The sequence below is a fragment of the Convolutriloba macropyga genome, chromosome 11 (genome assembly GCF_964194025.1).
Source record: "Convolutriloba macropyga chromosome 11, txConMacr16.3, whole genome shotgun sequence".
NCBI classification, from domain to species: domain Eukaryota; kingdom Metazoa; phylum Xenacoelomorpha; order Acoela; family Convolutidae; genus Convolutriloba; species Convolutriloba macropyga.
In genome coordinates this window covers 58,680,549-58,701,638 of record NC_134478.1, presented here as the reverse complement: position 1 = coordinate 58,701,638, position 21,090 = coordinate 58,680,549, and the positions used below count along the sequence as shown (strand labels likewise).

General features: G+C 33.9%; 1 protein-coding gene across 4 annotated transcripts in view; it reads right to left on the bottom strand.

The window, feature by feature from the left end:
• The window catches only part of LOC142349441 (uncharacterized), a 191,354-nt gene that overhangs the window by 162,094 nt on the left and 8,170 nt on the right, over positions 1 to 21,090 (bottom strand). For 2 of the 4 annotated variants that reach the window (XM_075400989.1, XM_075400992.1), the window contains exons 2-5: positions 11,046 to 11,202; positions 4,288 to 4,392; positions 4,001 to 4,046; positions 3,576 to 3,816 (exon numbers count right to left, since the gene is read on the bottom strand). In XM_075400989.1, coding sequence (XP_075257104.1) covers positions 3,576 to 3,816; positions 4,001 to 4,046; positions 4,288 to 4,392; positions 11,046 to 11,202 — 549 coding nt within the window. The remainder of the gene's footprint in view (positions 1 to 3,575; positions 3,817 to 4,000; positions 4,047 to 4,287; positions 4,393 to 11,045; positions 11,203 to 21,090) is intronic. The other 2 variants (XM_075400991.1, XM_075400990.1) reach the window with 2 other exon arrangements.

Sequence of the window (21,090 nt, the reverse complement as noted above, 5' to 3'; positions counted from 1 at the left end):
AAAAAGTGAACCTATATGTGCTCTTTTGAATTGTTTTTCAGCCTATTTTAGGAGAGCTTCTTATTTTGTGTGCGTGCGTGTGCTTGTTTTTTTGTTTTTTTATGATTGCTTTGGGGTTTTTTTCTGTTTATTTATAATGTTTGGTTGTTTTTGTTATTTTTGTAGCTGTAGCTTTTCAAATCTGGGATCTTTTTTGCCAAGAGAAATCTTAAGTCTCGCGTCTTGTCTACCAAGTGGTCCCATAATGTCTCAGAGTGACCCAAGACTTGGTTTTTTTTCTAGGCATACAGACCCAGGATTTGGGATTTCTCTGGGCATAGACCCTAAAGTCTTGATTTTCTTCTTTCAATAGAAATCTCAGCGATGGAATGGACTCTGGAGTGTTTCCTTAGTGGTTTTGTATTTAATCTGACCACAATCCTAATCAAACCTGAGACTTTCTCGGATTTTCTCTGAATCAGAGATGATGCTCTCTGGGGACATGACGGGACAGCATCAAAAAGAAAAAAATTCCCGAAATTTGAAAAACGATACCACATGCTTCTACTATACTGCAACTAAGAGTTAAAAAGAACTTCCAAAGAAACAGTTTCTAAGAAAATTGGAATTTATTGCTCCGACCCCTCTTGTGTAGGGAGGAACTATATACTCAACTAGATTTTTTTTGTTCAGACAATTTTGACCGATCGATATATTCATCGTAGAGTTGTGACTGTATCTTTAAAGAGCCCGTGCAGTGTAGAATAAAGAATTAAAGAGATTTTTTAAACTTTGTTTTTCTATAGAGCGAGTTATCGTGGTTTAAATTTTAGTGAAAATTAGACAGATTTGCGTTATTTTTATTCACATTTTCCGGAATTATTGCCTAAAATTGCGTCAATTTCGCCAAAATATGTAAACAATTTGTTAACAAAAGTACTGTTGATTATTTTTTTAAAAACAAAAAAGTATTGTTGACTATTTTGATTTAGTTTATTTGGCTAATATTTCGGCTAAATATTTCAAAATTCACAACTTTTCATCAAAAATTGCCCGAAATAAAGTACTTTAGTCCACTTTGATTAAATTTGCCGGAAGTACACAACCAAAAACAACTAGCAACATCTTTGTTCACTGCAAAGAGAGCCATTCTTACTTCCACTTTTTTTAGAGTATTCGGGAATTAAAATTTTGCCGGTTTTTGATAACTTTACTCTATGATTATCAAAAATGCACCATTTTTAATCTTTTAACTAACAATTTATATTATTTTGATCTATGACATTCGAAAGAATTGAGTGTTCTTACTGAAGGAACAGCATTTGCAAGGCTGGTTTTGGTTCAATCTTGGAATGTTACGATCCATAAATAATTCGGATTGCAATCAGTCGGTCTTTTTTTTTAAAGAAATTCGAACCTCTTTATGTTAATTAAGGAAAGAATAATTCAAATCAAAGCTCAGTGTTGACAGCTCGAAGTGGTTTCATAACAGTTACAAGTCATTATATCTCTTTTCTTTACTCGAAAGATTTTGGTCGTTTTGACTTTTAAAAAAGTTTTCATTTTAAATAAAGAATTGCCTATTGATATTTCCCACTAGTTTTCTCTTAATTTGGTCAAATTGTAGCTTAGTGTCAGCAAGGGAGGAAAACTTCTTCTTCCACATCTTTCTACTGCTTTAATATTCAATCTTTTTTGCATGTTAAGTTATTACTTTGTGGCTTTCATACTACTAGATTTAATTTTTTTGGTTTTTGGGCATTGGCCCGTTTTTCAGGTTTTTTCTCGTTTTGTCTCATTATCACAATAATGAAAGTTCACATATTACATTATTGGCGTTCAAAATTGGGTAAAATTGAACATATTAAAATCTTTCAAGGCATGGATTATGGTTTTAACAGCTTCGACACCTCTTTCTTGAAGAAATTAATTGAATTTTTTTGTATGTCTATAACTGTAGTTTTTAATTCGTCTTTTTAGTCCTTTGAAATATTCTGGATTTTGACAGGTCTCATTCGATTTTTATGGAGGAATAAATTAGCTGGTCTTCTGGTTTGAGTAATTAGCTGATGGATTTCATGTCATCGTTCGAGGAAGGATCAATTGAACATATTTTGAGGGGCAAACTAAACCTTTACGGCTTCGACAGCGTTTCCTTGCAAGTCTCAATTGATCTTTTGTTTCTTGTTTCTATTTGTTGTTCTTTTTTTAACCGCATAAAAAATTGAACGATGACAGGTCTTACTGTCCTCCTATAGAGACGTATGCGATTATAACATATTGGATGTTGTCGATTGCTATCAAATGGTTTTCATTAATAATTGTTTTTAAAAATTGAAGCCTTGCTGTTTTTTAACCTTGCTGTTTTTGTTCTATTTTTGTCTAATTGTTACCGAGCCTATATATGGAGCCGTCCCATTTCTTTTCTAGTGAAAAACAAGTTCCTTTTTTTGTTTAGTTTCAGTTTTATCTGACGCTATTTAAAAAATGTACACAAAGTTTTTAATGTAATTAATGTTTGTTGTTAATGTTGTTCGATTTTGTTGTTCGTCTTGACTTGCTTTCTTAATAATGGCTGATCTCATCAATCTAATGCGGCATTTTTTTTACTGCACTGAGTTATCTGCGCTGGAGGCGATCTTTTTGTTCATATAAATTTTTTGAAAAATATTTTAATTTTTGGGGGTTTACAATGTGTTCCTTATTTGGTTGGCATTTATGCCAAATGTGCGGATGAGCGGGGTCGGAACTTTAAGTGCGAACGCACATTACCGAGCCTCCCTTTTGCTGTTAATGTTTTGTTTGGAAATGTTCTCTTCTCTTTTAGGACAAGTTGTTTTTTTAAATAAGTTAATAAATAGAGACGGGAGATCAAACTTCTCAGATGTCATTGATATAGCCTGATCATAGATCATTTTGAACTTACAATTTTATTTGGATCATATTGGACTTGCCCGAGTAATACGTAATTTTAAATGTGTAAATTTTGTTTTAAGACGCTAGCCAAATCTTTATATCATACAGGATCTGGTCATTTCTTTCCCACAGAAAATATGCTTGTAAGGGAAAGGTTATAATATATCGGGTAAGAGCTAACAAAAAAAACTTTTTTTGTAAGGCCTGACAAAAAATTTGTTATGTTACATGAATTGATAAGATGTCAGGGAAATTTTTTGTGATCACCACATATTTTGGACACTTTTTTCAAAGCGGTGAATTGATGTAATTTCACCGCTAAATTCAGCGATGAAATTATGCAATTTCACCGCCACCAGGCGATTAAGATTTTTTCACCGCGTTCACTGCCTGATTTATGTAATTTCACCGAATTCACCGCATATCTTACAAAAATTTCCGCATTCACCGCTTATCTTACATAATTATGTTGAATGGCGGTGACACCTCGACCGGGGAAGCCATGCATAGTCTGATAATTGCTGATATGACAGTTTGTAAGAAATTCGCAAGCAAGATCTTATAAGATAAAAATTCCCAAATCACTGAGATCTATTCATGCTTCTATCAAAATGGAAGTAGCCAATCACAGCTTATATCGTTCTTCTAAAAATCCTTGTTTATGAGAAACAGACTCTAGCCTTGAAATGCTTTGTCAATTAGACTATTAATGTGCCAGGGTACAGAAAAATCCAAGTTAAAGTATTCTGTCTTACAATCGTCTTGCTGGTTGATTTTGAATAATTTTGATCCATATTTCTCCGGGTTATAAATTATTACCAGCGGGTGTTTCTTCATAGGCTCTTCATAACTGATTCGAGTCTTGGTCCCGTGTTTGATTATTTCCAATGTGCCTTCTCGAGATGACTTTTTTCTGATCTTCAATCAGATCTATTCTGCCCCCTCCCCGCCCAAGCTTAGTTGGCATATAACTTTTACGCCCCCCCCCCCCACGCTCTAAGTGCATATATGCTATTTTTTGCATAGGGACGTGCTATATAACCCACTGTATGTGTTAAGTGGACGTAGCGAGAGAGAGAGGGGGGGGGGGCAGAACATATCCCTTTAATCTTGCGAACAGGTTGCTTGTTTTTGATAATAGGTCTTTGAGACTTTGCGAAGTAAACAAAAGACCATTCATCAGCTTCTGCGATATGCAGAATGATTTTCAACCTTAAAAGAAGAAAAAAAGCGTGTTTAATGTTTACTACCCACAGTTCAAATTTTTTTCATTAGGCAATAAAAGCGTTAATTTCAGGAAACTTTTTTAATGAGCGATTGTTTCAATGTTCTTCATTCTAGTCAAACAAACATTACAGCGTTTACAGTAAAGTAAATGTATGAAGAATGTTCTTTTTGAGTTTTTGTGTCATCCGAATTCTGTGAAACGTCCTCAGAATCTCTTTGTCTCTCATACAAACAGCTTCTTGACGCATTGACCATCGGAAATCATTTCTGAATCCGCCATAAAATTTTCCAACAAGCTACCCGTAACATACCTACCGAGACAATCAGGTCTCATTCAGAAAAAAATGAGAGAAGGTCCCAGGCCTGATTCAGAGTATGGCCATGTCAAATACAAGGCCTCTAAGAGAGCACTTCAGAGTCGATCTCTGAGGTTTCTAATGAAATCATTGGTCTCTCTGCCCAGAGAGAGAAGCTACACGCCTTAAGTCACTCTGATACACTCCGGAAGCTCTTGGCATATAAGACGCAGCCGCGACTTGAATAGCTACAGCTACTAGAGCTCAAAGAGTTGCCCTCATTAATTGAAAAACATCGGATCTTCATGATGTCGACTTTTACTCTGCTCAGAGAAACCCAAGTCTTCGCCTCTCTCTGCCCAGAGAGGTCCCAAGTCTTGGCTCCAATACCCAAGTCTTGGCATCTCTCTGCCAAGACTTGGCCTCTGGAAAATCTCTGAATCAGGCCTGATAGGCTTTGGGGGTTCTGTACGGGTATACACAGATTTGAATTTTTGATAATTATTTTAGAGTGCGTCGCTGTGGGATTTCATTGTCTAACGCATATGAGGACACATACGATTTTTTAAATGATTTCAAAGATTTAATATCTGATAATGTATAATTTTGAAGATGTCATATATGATCCTTGTAGAATTTATACATGCATCTTGTTTCAATTTAAATCATTTATTTATGATCTTAGTTTGAATTCAACTAATTGCTATATGATACTTGTATTCTTTCAAAGAATTCATATCTAATTCATGTTTGATTTTAAAAAAATTGTATATGATTCCTCTATGGTGTCAATGTGTAGAATTTTGTACTTTGCTTAGGCTGACTAGCTGGGAACCGACTAGCGCCCAAAACTCTAACAAATTGAAAGGGGTGCTTTGATGGCTCTCGGACTTCTAGTGGAGGGTTATTTTGTCCCCACGCTGCTCTTGTCGGCCGAAGGAAACTCTAGTTGGAATGATGAATTGATTCAAGTAATCAAATAACATCAAATGAATAAACAAGAAATGTAAAAGATCACAAAATTAAAACAAAATTCAACCAGAGTTTTATTATAAAAGATGGTTCACAACTTTAACCAAATTCACCACTAAAGAGCTAAAATCCTCTCAAATCTACAAGCTCTCAATTCAGCCGCTTGATTTAACTGCGCTTCCGATTTCCAATCGTGCAAACCGGTGTTCTGAATTTATGAAGTCAATTCAACTCTCTCAACAATGGTTTTGTTATCACATTTTCTCTAGAGTTCAACTCTTAAGCTACAGCTCTTATTGTACTGTTTTGGCAATGCCGTGGTTGTACTCCTTAGTAACTAATCAAGCAACAACGTACGAGAGTGATCAAAACAAAAGCATCTGTTCACATCTCGTTATGGACCACATTAGTTATGCCTTTCTTACGTAAAGTTTGTTATGACTTCAAAAAAACAATTGAATGACCTGAAGGCCTTCTTTGAACATTACTGACTTCTGTTCAAGCTATTCAAACTAAAACAATAGCAGTATCAGACTTATGACGCTACCAATTAATCAATCGGTCAAACTATGAACTCAAGAATTTAAGCCTTATTTGGATGTCCCCCACGTATATATAAAACAAATTCCCAAAAGTGACAACAACGGATTTTGCCCAACGGTATGCACTAACTCCCTGCCAAGTTTCATCACACTGAGGTTAATACCGGATGTTAACTAAATTTTATAAATTCGGTCCCCTTAAGAAAATCAATATTGCCCCTGCTCAACTTATAAAGCCACACGTTTTCCTTCCATAAATGCCTGGTTTGTCAAATGGCTTTGAATTGCAAGTCAACAATCTTACTAACAGTTTGATGGTCACCAATTTTCGGAATTCAAAATCTATCCATTTTTATTGCGACATGTTGCGATAAAAGTACGATTTCCCAAATTCTACACTCCTCCCTTCTAGACTATTATTCTCCCGAATAATAGCTAAAACTGGCATTGGACCTAAAATTCAACTAACCCTAAGCTTAAAACTTTTTTTGCTTGTCTTGTTGATACATCTAGTCTACCTTATCCACAGATTTTGCTTCATGCATACCTTACTTTTTCTTCATTAGTTTCACAACACATCACAACAGACATATTCACTTAAGCGAGACCTCGTAGATCAATTTGTGAACCAGCGCTATCTACAAATTATTATTAATAGTACATCAACGTATTACTCTGGAGCATTTAACATATTTACAGCAACTAAATTAAAATCAACAAATGTCGCTAGAAATAATAGAAGGATTACGCAAAATAAAAATTTTCTCTGTTTATAGATACAACACATATAACAACTAATAAAAAGTTAAATCAATACCACTTTCTGTTACGTCTTATCTACACAATAACTAGTCAGTTTAACCATCGAATCTTTTCATCATTTACCCCGACCATCTCACCAAAAATTCCGTTTGAACGTATTAGAAACAATCAATCCAATTAAATTGGTTCAACTTACCTTCCTAATACTATTTCAAGATTAGTTATATGCAACTAGCTTACACTACCTAATATTCACAAACCAAGTTTTTGTGTTTAACCTTTGATAATCCATGCACCCTCTACCAGTTACAGTTTGGAAAACAATATCAAATATTTATTTCACCACGTAAACAAACTTAACACCATTCAGCGTTTTTTTGGACTAACTTTACCACATTATTGACCAATGATTAGGCACAGAAACTAATTTGAAACACAAGATTAGATATTAAAATAAGAAGAGGCTATCGTGCTGAAGATTATGAAACCGACTGTACTTTCTCAAGATCTTTCGTTCTTCCTTGCTTGAAGGGATATCCTCCCATCTCCTCACTGGACAGTCACCTTACATCTGGAGGTCTCCTCCTCCAGCACCATCTCCTCATCAGCTTCAGCCTGCTCCATTTCTCCTTCCGACTTGGCTGAAGCCACATTGTCTCTTGCGATATCAAGTCTCCACAACCGTTGAAACAGAATCCTCTCTGACGGAACTCCTCCCTTCTGCTGTGGACATCGCCCATCAATCCCATCAACGCATAATGCAATTCGACTACTGACTGAGATTCCTTTCTTCTATGGTAGACTACATCACTTGTGCTATAAACAGGTGGAGACCATACAATTGGCATTCCACGTACTTCCTCACTTCTGCTTCCAAAGTTGTTTGAAAACCCCAAAGAAAAGAGATAACATTCTTTTCGACGACCCTGGCACTGTCTAACACAGTTAATCGCTGCTCCCAATTGAAACCACATGTCATCGGAGGGTCTTTCAACCATCAACACATTGCTGTGCCTTAAATCTCCCTCAATAATTCTCTGAAATTCCTCTGTTCCCTCGACTCCTGTATTCTATTGGGGGTCCGCATATCTGTCCTCCACTCTATCTGAGGTCATGCCACTAATAGTTTCAAGTTGTTTCAAGGAACCTCCAGCTTCACTGTCAAGAGTAGACCGAAAGTCAAACTCCTCGGTTGTGATCACACACAACACATTGGTTGTCAACTCTGGTTGTGCCTCCTCTATATCGCTAGCGTCGATCGATTCGTCAGCACTGGAGAGTTCATTGCCTTTGCCTAGTTCAACCTGCTTTCTACTTGTTTCCTTCAAATTCTCAAAACTCATCAAGTACCTCTTTGTATTTTATTTCCACCAAAACTCCCACTTCGCCGTTTACTGAAATTCAAACATCCTTCTTTTCCTGAGGACATTTTTAGCAGAGGGGTTTTCGTGATTGCTAAAACCACTCCGTGACCCGCTTCAGACCTCCTCTATCTTAACCGAAGCCTCTGATTGCTACATCCTAAACTGCTTGACTGTTTTAGCACATATATTCCCATCCCTGCATACTTCCAACACTACGCAGATGAAAATTTGACGTGTCCATCGCACTCTCTGGAACTAATAGTCCTTTTTCAGACCTTGAAACGTAATTCTTAAACACTTGCTTGAGCTTCTTCAAAACTGCTTCTCGTCTAAACTTGTCTGGTTCTACCGATGAACATCCTAACATCTGGTCTTGTTGATTCCGTTTATTTGGTTTTACTGCTAAGATCTTTGAATCATTGGCTCTTTCCAAATTCTAAAAACTTTCCATGATACCCAACATTAGAATAAGCAAGAATTCTAACCAACTCAAAACTCTTCCAACCGATGTCCTGAAAGCCGACAATTTATCGCAAGATTCCACACTCCATTGTCTATCCGTGACATCACTGCTTCCTCCTTCTCCAACATGAACTTGACTAAAGGTCTCTACTACCTCCTTATAGCTCTGAAAATTGTCTGTCAACATAACAACCGAAGCCAATACTGCATCAACCTGAGGGAAATATGATGTAGCCTCCCACTTCACAATGGTATCACGAGCTCTGCCTAGTACTTGAAAATTTTTCTTCAAATCAACTCTTTCAAACTCGTTTAAAGCTGTAGTGCTCTCCTTGCTTGAAACAACTAACTCAGCTCGCTCAACTTCCAATTCATTCCTGATTGCTGTCGCCGTATTTTCAAACACTCCTTGAAAAGCTTCCATTCTCGCCGTCGATAGCAATTGAGGTCGTTTCTGTAATTCGCTATTGGTCCTGTGTGTAAGTTCCCCTGCCGAATTGCAGTAGTCAAGATTGCAAATCCAATGAGCTTTCTCTTCTGTTGGCTTTTGTACCGTGAACACCTCAGCTGTCTCCCAGGACACGACTCCTTCGGAAGCTCTCGAAATCAGCTCGAGTTGCTCTTCTTCTTTAATTGCAGTGCAACTTTCAAACACCTCTTCCAAGTCAGCAGTTGACGTGCCTGTTCCGTCCAATTCAAAAATTCTTGCTGTATCCCAATACAGACATGCTTCATAACCCCTCAAAAATACTTGAATCCTATCTTCAAATTTTTGGGACTCTTGACTACGCTCCTATCTTTTTCCAAGTCCACAACTGCCCTTGATCTAGTTTCGAACTCAGCCTCAAACTCCTTAACCGCTGCATCCCCTGGTGGATTATTAACTGCACAAAGTTTTAGCCATTTCCCTTTTAAGTCACCCGGGTTGCCACTCCAATCAAATTGTCTAAAAATTTCCCCAATACTATTTGTTTGTGAGTCTGTATGTCGCTAGTGTCCAGAAATAACGCTCGCGGGGCAAACGGAACCATTACTTTTCTCTCTGATTTTATTTTCGTTTCAAAAAGACGCTTCTTCTTCATCTCTACTAGATACACAACCACTTCTCTCAAATACACACAGGACTTCCTCAATTACCGTTTCCATTTCTTCATTCAAATTAGCTCTAAGATAGTCTTCAGCTAGGCATTCCGCAAAAGTTCTTTGATTGGATTCTATCTCTCTCATATCAACTTCACCGCCTCCTACTAGAGACGAAAACTCAGGTGCCAAGAGATCCAAGCAGTCGCTGTTCGTCTCTTGAGTACATACATACATACAGCCAACTCATTCTGTCCAGAGCGAAACTCCACTTCCTTATCATCACTGTCCTCATTGTTCCAAATCACTCATGAAGAGACTGTCATCTCCTCCATTTTTCGCTGAGGAGTTGTCAACGTAATAGACAAAACCTTCAGGCGTAACTACTTTTTCCAACTTTGACAAGAATTTTTCCCTACTCTCTTCCTGTAGTCTTTTCGGTTCCTTGGTCTCTATATCAACTGGCGTCAACATCTCAAGGCGCTGCCTTTCCTTCTCTTCTTTTTCAATTTGTGCCTGTAACTCTTTATCCCCCAAACCTTTTTCTTCATCGAACTTTTTGCATTGTTCGACTCTTTTAAAAACTTTTTCCTTTCCTCGGTACGCTTCTTAAAAACTTTTAACTGACTACTTTTCGAACTCTGTAGAAGCAATATTTGTCTCGAGCCATTCACTAGGAATCACAATTATTTCTTGTCCGGTTCTTTGATCGTACGGATATTTAATAACCACTTGCATTTCCCTGTTTACTTCTCCCAACATAATTAGACCTAATTTTTCTGCTAGCTCTTCACTCAATTGTATCAAATCTACGTTCTTGAAGTTCCTTATTGCTGCATTGTCGTTGTGCACATTGTCGTCGATGTAAATATTAACCAAACATTCTCTCAGTGTAATATCCTGATGTTTTATCTGTTTAATTTGATCCTCTTGAAATAAACTCTCAGCGGGTCTATGCAGAAGCAACTACTGTGAAAATGGACCAGTACTCTTCGAACCAGCATCTCTTGATTGCAGGCCTAGTGTGCTACCCATTTACACCAACTGGTCTTAAACTCTCGAACGTGGGCGTCTCTTATAACCCGTTCTCACGTTCTTTCTTGTTCCTCAAGGCTTCCTTTCTCTAGCCAAGTATACGTTGAGCAAGTAGAGCTTCTTTTCAAGCTTATCTTATGCACAACTTACATTCGGCTGTTCTCCCTCAAGCTTCTAACACTCCCCCTGAAATTGCGCATCATCACTTTTACAGTTTCTAACTATCTTGTCTATTTTGCGGTTCAGAGACCAGGGTCTGGGCCCGTAACCGGTTAGGGGGTCTATGCAGGTGCAACTACTGTGAAAATGGACCAGCAATGGATTCGAATCAGGATCAGGCAACTTGATAAACGGAAAATATAAATTACTAATTAATATCCAGGTAATTTCAGTTGTTGGAAAGATTCCTGGTCCGTTCTAGAAAGTGCTCCGGCTTTGCTTTGTCGAAGAACAGTTTCAAGTAGTCAGTTCTTCCCATTCTGAAGGCTAAGTGCAGAGGGGACAGACCATGTACGTCAAATATACCCAGAGATTTGTTCAGTCTTTCTGAATCTTTTTTCCAATATTCTGCATCTCACAGGCACTCAAAAATAAATTTAAAAAAGACTTGTCTTGACAGTTCATTAGATCTATTCTGCCCCCCCCCCCCCCCAGTGTTTTTTACCCGGGTCGAGGATTTGTCAAAAAAAATGTAAGAAATGCGGTGAATGGTGGTGAAAAAAATTTCACCGCAAAGATCCCCATCTCTTAGCGATGAATGTGATGAATGTGGTGAATTTTTGTAAGATTTGCGGTAAATTTAGCGGTGAATTTTTGGGGTCTTTCCATTATAGCCCCCTCTTTATGGTATAATTACCATGTTTGGGGGGGGGGGGGGGGGGGCTATAGGTTATCTGACCACTAAGCTGGGGGGCTATAATGGGAAAGACCCAATTTTTGTACGATTTGCGAGTCTTAGCGGTAAAGTTTTTCACCAATTTCACCGCATTAACCGCTATTCTTACATCTTTTTTGCAATGTTTTCTGCGGTGACGATATCTGGTAAAATTAGCGGTGAATTTTCGTAAGATTTGCGATTTTTAGCGGTGAATTGTTTTTCACCGCATTCACCGCATTCAACGCTACAAATAGCAATTTTTACATCTTTTCACCGCATTCACCGCAATTTTTTTATTTTTAGAGATTTTTAGCGTTGACACTTCGATCTGGGTATATCCCCCTGTTAGAAACTAGGTGTTGTTATATAGCGCACTAGTGTGAAAACAAAATAATAGCACGTGCACCTACTGGGGAACTAAAACATATGAGCCCCCTAAGTAGTGGATAAAACAAGGGATTCAACCACCGGTAAAATTTGTCCCTTTCTCCTAACGCTAATCGTGCATGTCGAATGGGGCCAAATTTTACTGTTTGTTGAATCCCTTGTTTTATCCACTACTATATATTAGCTCTATATTCACTTCTTTTATATTTTAAATCTATCATTTCTTGTCTCACTTAGTGCAAGCCACTAGTACAGAGTTAAGCTGGTAATTAACCATTATCAGACGGATCCGTGAAGCGGTTTCACCGATAGTTCGGGTTCTATCCTCACTGACTCCAGTGAACGTATCCCAGATACTAGTATAAAACTAATCTGTGAAACTGCTTCGCAGATGAGACCGTGTAAAAAGCACGTGAAACCAACTTGCGAAAAAACTTGAACAAAAATTGAAAGAAAAATTAAAATAATAAAAATTTTCATATATCCCCTAATCAATATTTAATCAATCTAAAACTAAAACTTTCTGTCTCACTTAGCGTAGTGGTTAAATCATCGAGTCTAGTTAAGTTGCTTCAGCAAACGGAAGGTTTGGGGTTCCTTCCTCACTGACTCCAGTGAACGTCCCCCGATCGGCGATGCCGCCTTTCAGGATTTGATGAAATACTTTAAAACTAAGTGAGATAAAAAAACCAAATTCACAGTTCTTAAAAAGGACGATCCCTGCTGTGAGACTGTATATGGGACACACTGTGATGGGTATACAGTCAAAAACACTGAGATCGGTGGAAACACAGTGATTAGTGTTTTTCTATGTCTTCTTGAACATTATACTTATAAACATGCTCTCTGAATTGATTTCTAGTGTGACCATATCTATATCTATGAAGATAAATACATAGTCTACATTTCCTATTTCTAAATCTATATAATGATATATGTTTATAAACGTTACAAATACTACATGTTAGATATTGATCAGGATCAGAATAATGATATCCCAAATGTTCTATATAATCTTTAACCTTAACCATATTTTTACATACATAACAAGAATATTCTAATTCTTTACAATTATTACATCATTCTTTCCAAGGTTTATTTATACACTTATCGCATTTCATTTTCATATTTCGAAAAATTACTTTTTGATTATTTCTCTAAAAAAATACATCATGTCTCAATCAACTAATACTAGTGTCAAAAACTTCTGCGATGTCTGTAATCTATCCTTTGAATAAAAGAAGGCTTTATACAGGCATCAATCATACGATCTCAAACATAAGGAACTATTGGAGAAAATGTTTGAGTCTGAAGAAGAGGAAAACTCGGAGAGGGTGTATAATTTGGATGAAGATGATTATATTATTAAAACTAAACCAGCCACCAAACCTAAGACTAAAACTGAAGAGGATATCTACACCAGAATTAAGTATGAATGTAAAGAATGTCATGAAGAGTTTAGAAGTAAAGTAGCTCTAACTACTCATTTGTATAGTCACAATCGCATCTATCTAGAAAACACAGAAGACTTCGCTATAAACTCAAGTCAGAACATGAGAGAATTTTATATTACTGATAAAGGTGGGAATTACATTGAAGATATAGATGAAGCAACTAATTACTCTTTTGAAGAAATTAAAAACTGTTACCAGTTTCGTAAAGTTAAGAGTTTTAAATATAAGATCACGGCGGAATGTGATTATAAGAAGAGAACCAAAGAAGAAGTTAGAACTACTAAAATATTTTTCAATACTGATTATGTTAATGATAATGCAATATATGAATATGGTGACTTCAATCGGTGGCTAGATTTCAAAAAGGAAATATATGAAGGTTATGATTATGATTTTGAATTTCTTGGAATAAGAAGTATTCAGTTAAACATTGAACCGACTAAAGCATCTATTGGTAGTTATATAGATTTACCTCCAGATCTCAAAAACTCTAAATCGATATTAAATATACATAGTTATATATACAATTGCTTATAACTAACTATAACTGCTTGGCTACATCCCGCCCCACACCATGCAACTCGAGAAAGTAAATATGTAGATAAACTAATTGAACCAAGACAACAACATGAAGGTGATTTTGCTTATATAATAAGAATACAGAAATTGTTTAATATTAATATTTGGGTATACACACCTTGTGGCAATGGTAAAATAGAATTGTTTAAACAAGTGGATGATTTTAATAAAGATAGAAAAGATGTAAGAACACTAGTTTGGAGTAATGGTCAAATAGAACACTGTGCCCTAATAAAAAATATAGAAACCTTGTTAGAACGACCAAATAAAAACAACATTAAATTTTATTATTGTGATAGGTGTACCTATTGGTTTAACTCACAAATTAAATATGATAAACACGAATGCAGCACCTCATTCAAACCAGAGATTGTTTGTCCTAAGAAAAAACATATTACTTTTGTAAATGAACACAAACGTCAGAATATAAAAAATATTATAACTGCTGATATAGAATGTTGCATTGTTGAAGTCTCAACAAGTGATTTAAAATATATAATAGCTGAACATATTCCAATAGCTGTGGGTTACACCTGGCAAGGTAACTTCAAGCACTACTTCAGTCTAGGCTGCATCAAAAGATTTGCTAGAGATCTATTAGAAATAGAAACTGAGAATAATTTCAAACATAATGAAAAGATGATATTCACAGAAGAAGATTAATTATATCATGAAACTAATAACACTTGTCATATCTGCAGTAAAACATGTATTAATAAAGTAAAAGATCATTGTCGTGAAACTGGTAAATATAGAGGACCAGCATGTAAAATATGTAATCTAAGACACAAACAACAAAACTTCATTCCAGTAATATTCCATAATGGCTCTGGCTATGACTGCAACCTACTATACAGTGAACTCTTTAAACAGAATAATGATAAAAGAAAAGTAGATAGCATACCACTAGCTGCTGGTAAATCTAAGAAGTTTAGCATTGGTTGTCTCAAATTCTTAGACAGTTATAACTTCTTAGCTATGCCTCTAGATCAAATGGCAAAGATTTACGGATGTAAAACTAAAACATTATATCCATATGAATACTTTGGTTTGGATGATTACCAAGAAGTTATAGGTAATCTAAAAATAGAAGACTTTAAATCCTCTCTACATAATAAATTACCAACACAAGAAGAAGTAGATAACTTTAATAATGAAAACAGTAATAAAACTGGTAAAGATCTAACTATAGAGTATTTACAGAATGATGTGGAAATATTAGACTATTGCATGAATGAATATGTTAAACTAAGTATGAAAGAATTCAAGCTCAATCCACCACATTACGTTAGTCTCCCGGGTTATAGTTTTGATTGTTGGTTAATGTCAAGCGGTGTAACATTAGATACATTCCAAGATAAACAAATGCTAGATGATTTTGTTGGAGCAAAGAGAGGTGGTATATGTGGAATAATGGGTGATAGATATATAAATAATCAGGGAACCTGCTTCGCACATAGTAATACTAATACTAATGCTAATATTAATGATAATACTAATACTAATACTAATACTAATACTAATACTAATACTAATACTAATACTAATACTAATACTAATACTAATACTAATAGTAATACTAATACTAATACTAATACTAATACTAATACTAATACTAATACTAATACTAATACTAACACTAATACTAATACTAATACTAATACTAATACTAATACTAATACTAATACTAATACTAATACTAATACTAATACTAATACTAATACTAATACTAATACTAATACTAATACTAATACTAATACTAATACTAATACTAATACTAATACTAATACTAATACTAATACTAATACTAATACTAATACTAATACTAATACTAGTACTAATACTAATACTAAAACTAATCAGGGAACCTGCTTCGCAGATACTAATGATAAAGTTATTAATAGAAATATGTGGTACATAGACGCAAACAACCTATATGGTTATGCAATGATGCAAAAGTTACCTTATAAGGATTTTGAGTTTATTACTACTACTACTCTAGATGTAATATTGAATACTTCAGATGATAGTGATCATGGTTACTATATAGTTTGTGATATTGATTATACTAATGAATGTAAAGAGAGAACAGAACAGTTAGCACTAATGCCTAATAAGAGAAAGATAAATGATAATGAATTGGGATACCGACAAAGAGATGGAGGCAAGGCAAGATCAGGGAAACTGCTTCACCGATCAGAGAAATTAATCTTAGGAAATTAATGAATAACTCATTATATGGAAGAATATGCATGAATCCTCTACACTTCTTTCAAAGCAAGTTCTTGCATGATGAAGAAAAGATAATGAAAAGTGTAAGTAAACCAACATTTAAAATATAACTAGATATAGAGATTATAGCCAAATAGAATATATATGTAAAAAAACAGAATATGATTCTCCAGTATATGTAGGTGTTACTGTCTTAGAAATAAGTAAATTACACATGTATGATGTATTCTATAATATTCTACAACCATCCCTCAAAGATCTAACACTTCACTATATGGATACGGACAGTTTCGTATTAAGTTATAGTGAAGGTAAAGTTAGTGATGAGCATATGGACTTAAGTAACCTAGACATACCTATAAAAACTAATAATAAAGTCCCCGGCAAGTTTAAGCACGAGCTGGGAAGTAGGATTATTGAGGAATTTATAGTATTGTCCCCCAAAACATATAGCTTCAAAAATTATCCTAAAAACACTAAAGAAAAAGGAATAAAGAAGCATAATAATGCTAGGCACATAGATTATTATGATGCATTAATGAATAAAACACAGAGAACAGTAGATGAATGTAGAATACAAAAAGTTGGTTATAACATGACAACAACCAAAACAAGTAAGATTAGTCTAAACACATTTGATGATAAAAGATTTTATGTAAATAATATTAAAAGCTATCCTCATGATGAGAATCTATATCTATTCAAAAGAGATTTAATAAAAATGATCCACCAAGCATCAGTGAAACTGCTTCGCAGATCATTAGATGGAGACAAAGACCTACTGGTTAATAATATTCTAGAACTAACCATTAATGATGATAGAAAGTTATTTGAAGTTGCTATTATAATATATAACGAGCTTTGCTAATTTTTATGACAAATAATTATAGACCTAATTCATTCATTACATCCATATGGTTGGTATTTAGTAAATTATAAATCATTATCTGAGCCATATATTTTTCCATAGTGTCTCCCATGATTGTATTCTTATGTAGTGTAGCTCCAGCTATTATATTTTTTTTATATTCTAGAAATTTTATTATCTTCCCAGCCCCATCTACATATTTAGAATAAGTTGAAATTATTAAATCATCATGATTTGGTTCCCTAATATGATCAATAAACTCATCTATAGTATTACAACGTCTTTTACAAGCTAAACATCTTTTTAGATTAAGAGAGAAGCTGTTTTCATTATCCATTTTTTACTCTTATTTTAATTTTTCAATACTTATAAAATGTCTAAACTAGAAACACTTATAAAATTAAACAATCTAGAAAAAACAAAACAGAAGAAATAGGTTAGAAGATAAATTAAAACAACAAGAATATTATGGTGAAATAAAAGAGTTATTCGATCCTTTAACTAAAACTATCAGTGAAACTGCTTCGCAGATAAATGCGAACAATGAACAGAATCTATCATTAAGTGAACAAACATTAAGAGCAATAGATTGGCAAAATCAAGAGTTAGATAAACAAACTAAGATGATTGGTGAAACTGCTTCGCAGATCGAGCAAGCTGGTTCCCAGTTTAATTAAACTGCTTTGCAGATGGGTGAAACGTTAAAGGGGACCATAAAGCAAACTCAAGATATAGCACCAGTTTATGTTGATACAAAAACAGCCGAACTTCTTCATGACATGGGGGCTCAAACTAATCCTCAATTAAAATTAGAACTCGTAGATTTACCTAGTAGGAGATTTACCTAGCATGAAATGAATGGTGTTGATATAACTCTAGAGCAGGGTGCATTTTTAGTTAGGGGTAATGTATATGAGTTTTCAGAAAGATTTACTGATTTTCTTACTAAATCAAATGTAACATATGATGATAAGGTTGAGGAAGATGAAAACAAAATTAAAAAGTTTTTAAAGGATATTAGATATGATTTAGGAAAAGGGGGATAAGAAAAGCGCTAGATATAGAACAATAAAACGTATAATGGAGGTAAGAGATGATATATTTGGCAGGGGATTAAATGGCAACCCAAACAATTTAGTAGAAAGACTAGAATTATTAATACTAGAATTAAAAAGCTGGTCATGATGGATTACATGATGAAATGCTAGATATATCTAAGCAACTATTATCTATGGATATTATTAATCAAGAGCAACTAGAAAATTTTGTTTTTAATTATGGTAAATGAGCGAAGCTATCAGGGAACCTGCTTCGCAGATGACTATGTCCTTAAATAAAACGATAGAAAAACAACAACAACAACTGGCTAAAGAAGTATTCAGTCCTCGAATAACAAAGTTTAGAGGAGAAAAAATAATACCACTATATAAAGATGAAACATGGTCAGCTGATTTAATTGATAAGTCATCTCTAATTAAATACAATAATAATTATAAGTTTATATTAACAGTTATAGATATATTCACAAAATATGCATGTGCTATTCCTTTAAAGAATAAATCTGGTTTATCTATAACTAATGGTTTTAAAACAACCCTATCAGAAGGACGAAAACCAGAAAAATTATGGGTAGATAGAGGTAGTGAGTTTTACAATAAAACATTTAAATCTTTACTTAAAGAATATGGAACCGGCAAAGCCGCTTCAGGGATAGAGCTATATTCTACTTATAGTGACTTAAAAGCTGTTTTTATAGAGAGATTCAATAGAACATTTTTACACATAATAAATAAACCAATTTTCATCAATGGCGATGATAATTGGGTAAATATATTAAATGATGCTGTTGTAATATATAACAATAACATTCACTCGACAATTAATATGACACCAGTTGAGGCTTCTAATAATCCTGATAAAGTTAAATACACTTTTAGTTTTAATAATATTAAACCTAAACTTAACGTTGGTGATTATGTTAGAAGTGTAGATAAACGTAATATCTTCTCTAAAGGTTACACTTCTAATTGGAATAGAGAATTGTTTAAAGTTAATGAAGTTCTAAAAACACAACCACCAACTTATAAAATAGGAGATATTAATGGTGAAAAAATAGAAGGTAAATATTACGAACAGGAATTTTTAAAATCTGAGTTTGATTTTGAATCTAATAATAAAGTTTTAGAATCATTAAATATATTTCTTAAAATAAATAATGACCAGAAATAGATTCAATCAAGCTAAACGTAAATCAACATCAACATCAACAAACAACTTAACACTAGGTAAGGCCCGAGGGTTGTTCCTAGAAGATAATGATAATATTAACATGAAGGATACCTATAAAATTACAAATGTTAATCCTCCCACAGATGAAAAAGATGTTGTTAATAAAGAGTATTGTGACAATAACTTATTATCCTCTTCTAATAAAATAGACATTTTAAGTGGAAACATAACTGAACTAAGAAAGGGTGATTTTGATAAAGTTACAACTAAAACATTACAACTAAATGAAACACAAGTTAATGAAGAACTAATTAATGAGTTTATTGAATCAACAAATGAAGTCAGAAATACTGTTAAGTTTTGTAATAAAGTTGCTGCAGGTACTATCTCTAAATATAATCAATTAAAGCAGGAATTTGATAATAATAAATTTAATCAGAATATAACTAACATACACTTAGATGAAATGTTTACTAACGGTCTGAGAGAAATGAAAGAATACAATAAATCTCTTAGAGGTGTTATAGTACAATATATAATTGCTATACTTTTATAAAGTAAGTTACTTGATAATAAAGAGAAAGACAGACTTGAGATGCATTATAGTTTTAATCAGGAAGATATAATGAAAGAAATAGAAAGAATTTTTACTAATGAAATAAAGCAAAGCAATGACCAATCCAACAGCACCGAGTGAGAGATTACTATATCCAGATTTGTCATCAGTATCAGAAAGATTGATAAACGAAAAGATTCAAGCTAATAATAAATTTAATAACAATTTTAACATTATAAAAGATATTAGAAATTCTTATGAAACTGAAACTAATAACTATAATAAGAAGTTAAGTAGATATAAGAATTATATTAACATAGCTGAGATAACAGAAATAGTATTATCATCAATAGCAACAACTGCAACAACAACATCAGTTTCATTAACAGGTATAAGATTAGCTTATTCTATACCAACAGCTTTTGCTACAGCAACTGTTTGTGGTTCATTATCAAAAACAATTAATACTAAAATTAGAAATAATATTATAAAGTATTCACAAATGTATATTTTAAGTAAACAGTTTAGTGATAAGTTTAATAAACTATATACTAAATCAATGAATGATAATAAAATAGATAATGATGAGTATAATGAATTTGTTAAGTTATATGAGGATTATAAGAAGAACAAGAAAAACAAGCTGAGTATTTTTTTAGATTAAAGATATTAGTGCTTAGTAATAACAATGTTTTTAGTAATAATAATATTAGTATTAATATTTATCCTCGAAGCGGTTACACCGATCGATAAATATATAATCATAATCTTAGTTATAATCATAATCATAAACATAATATAATCATAATATAATCATAATCATAATCATAGTCATAAACATAATATAATCATAATTGTAATTAAATAATTATCTTTTCTTTGTACCTAAGTACAACCCTCTTCCTTTTTGTACTACCTTTATACCTTCACCAGTAGTTGCAAATTTAATTAAATCAGGTGTAGCCGCTAGAGCTGCTTTAGGGTTTCTAGATGCAGCTGCACTTCTTATTTTACTTGCTATTTCTAATGCTCTTACTGGATTATTAGCAACTTTCTTTCCAAAATTAACCGTAGTGTTACCAGCCCTTTTAAAGAAATCTTTAAGTCCTTCTGCTTCTATTGTTGCATCAGATACTGTCATTGATTTATTCCTTCTACATAAAACACAATTGCCTTTTAACATCTTAGTTCCTTTTGAAGTAATAGCTCCTCTTATAATAACAGTACCACTATAATGTCTACCTCCTACACAATACAATATAGTTTTGAACTT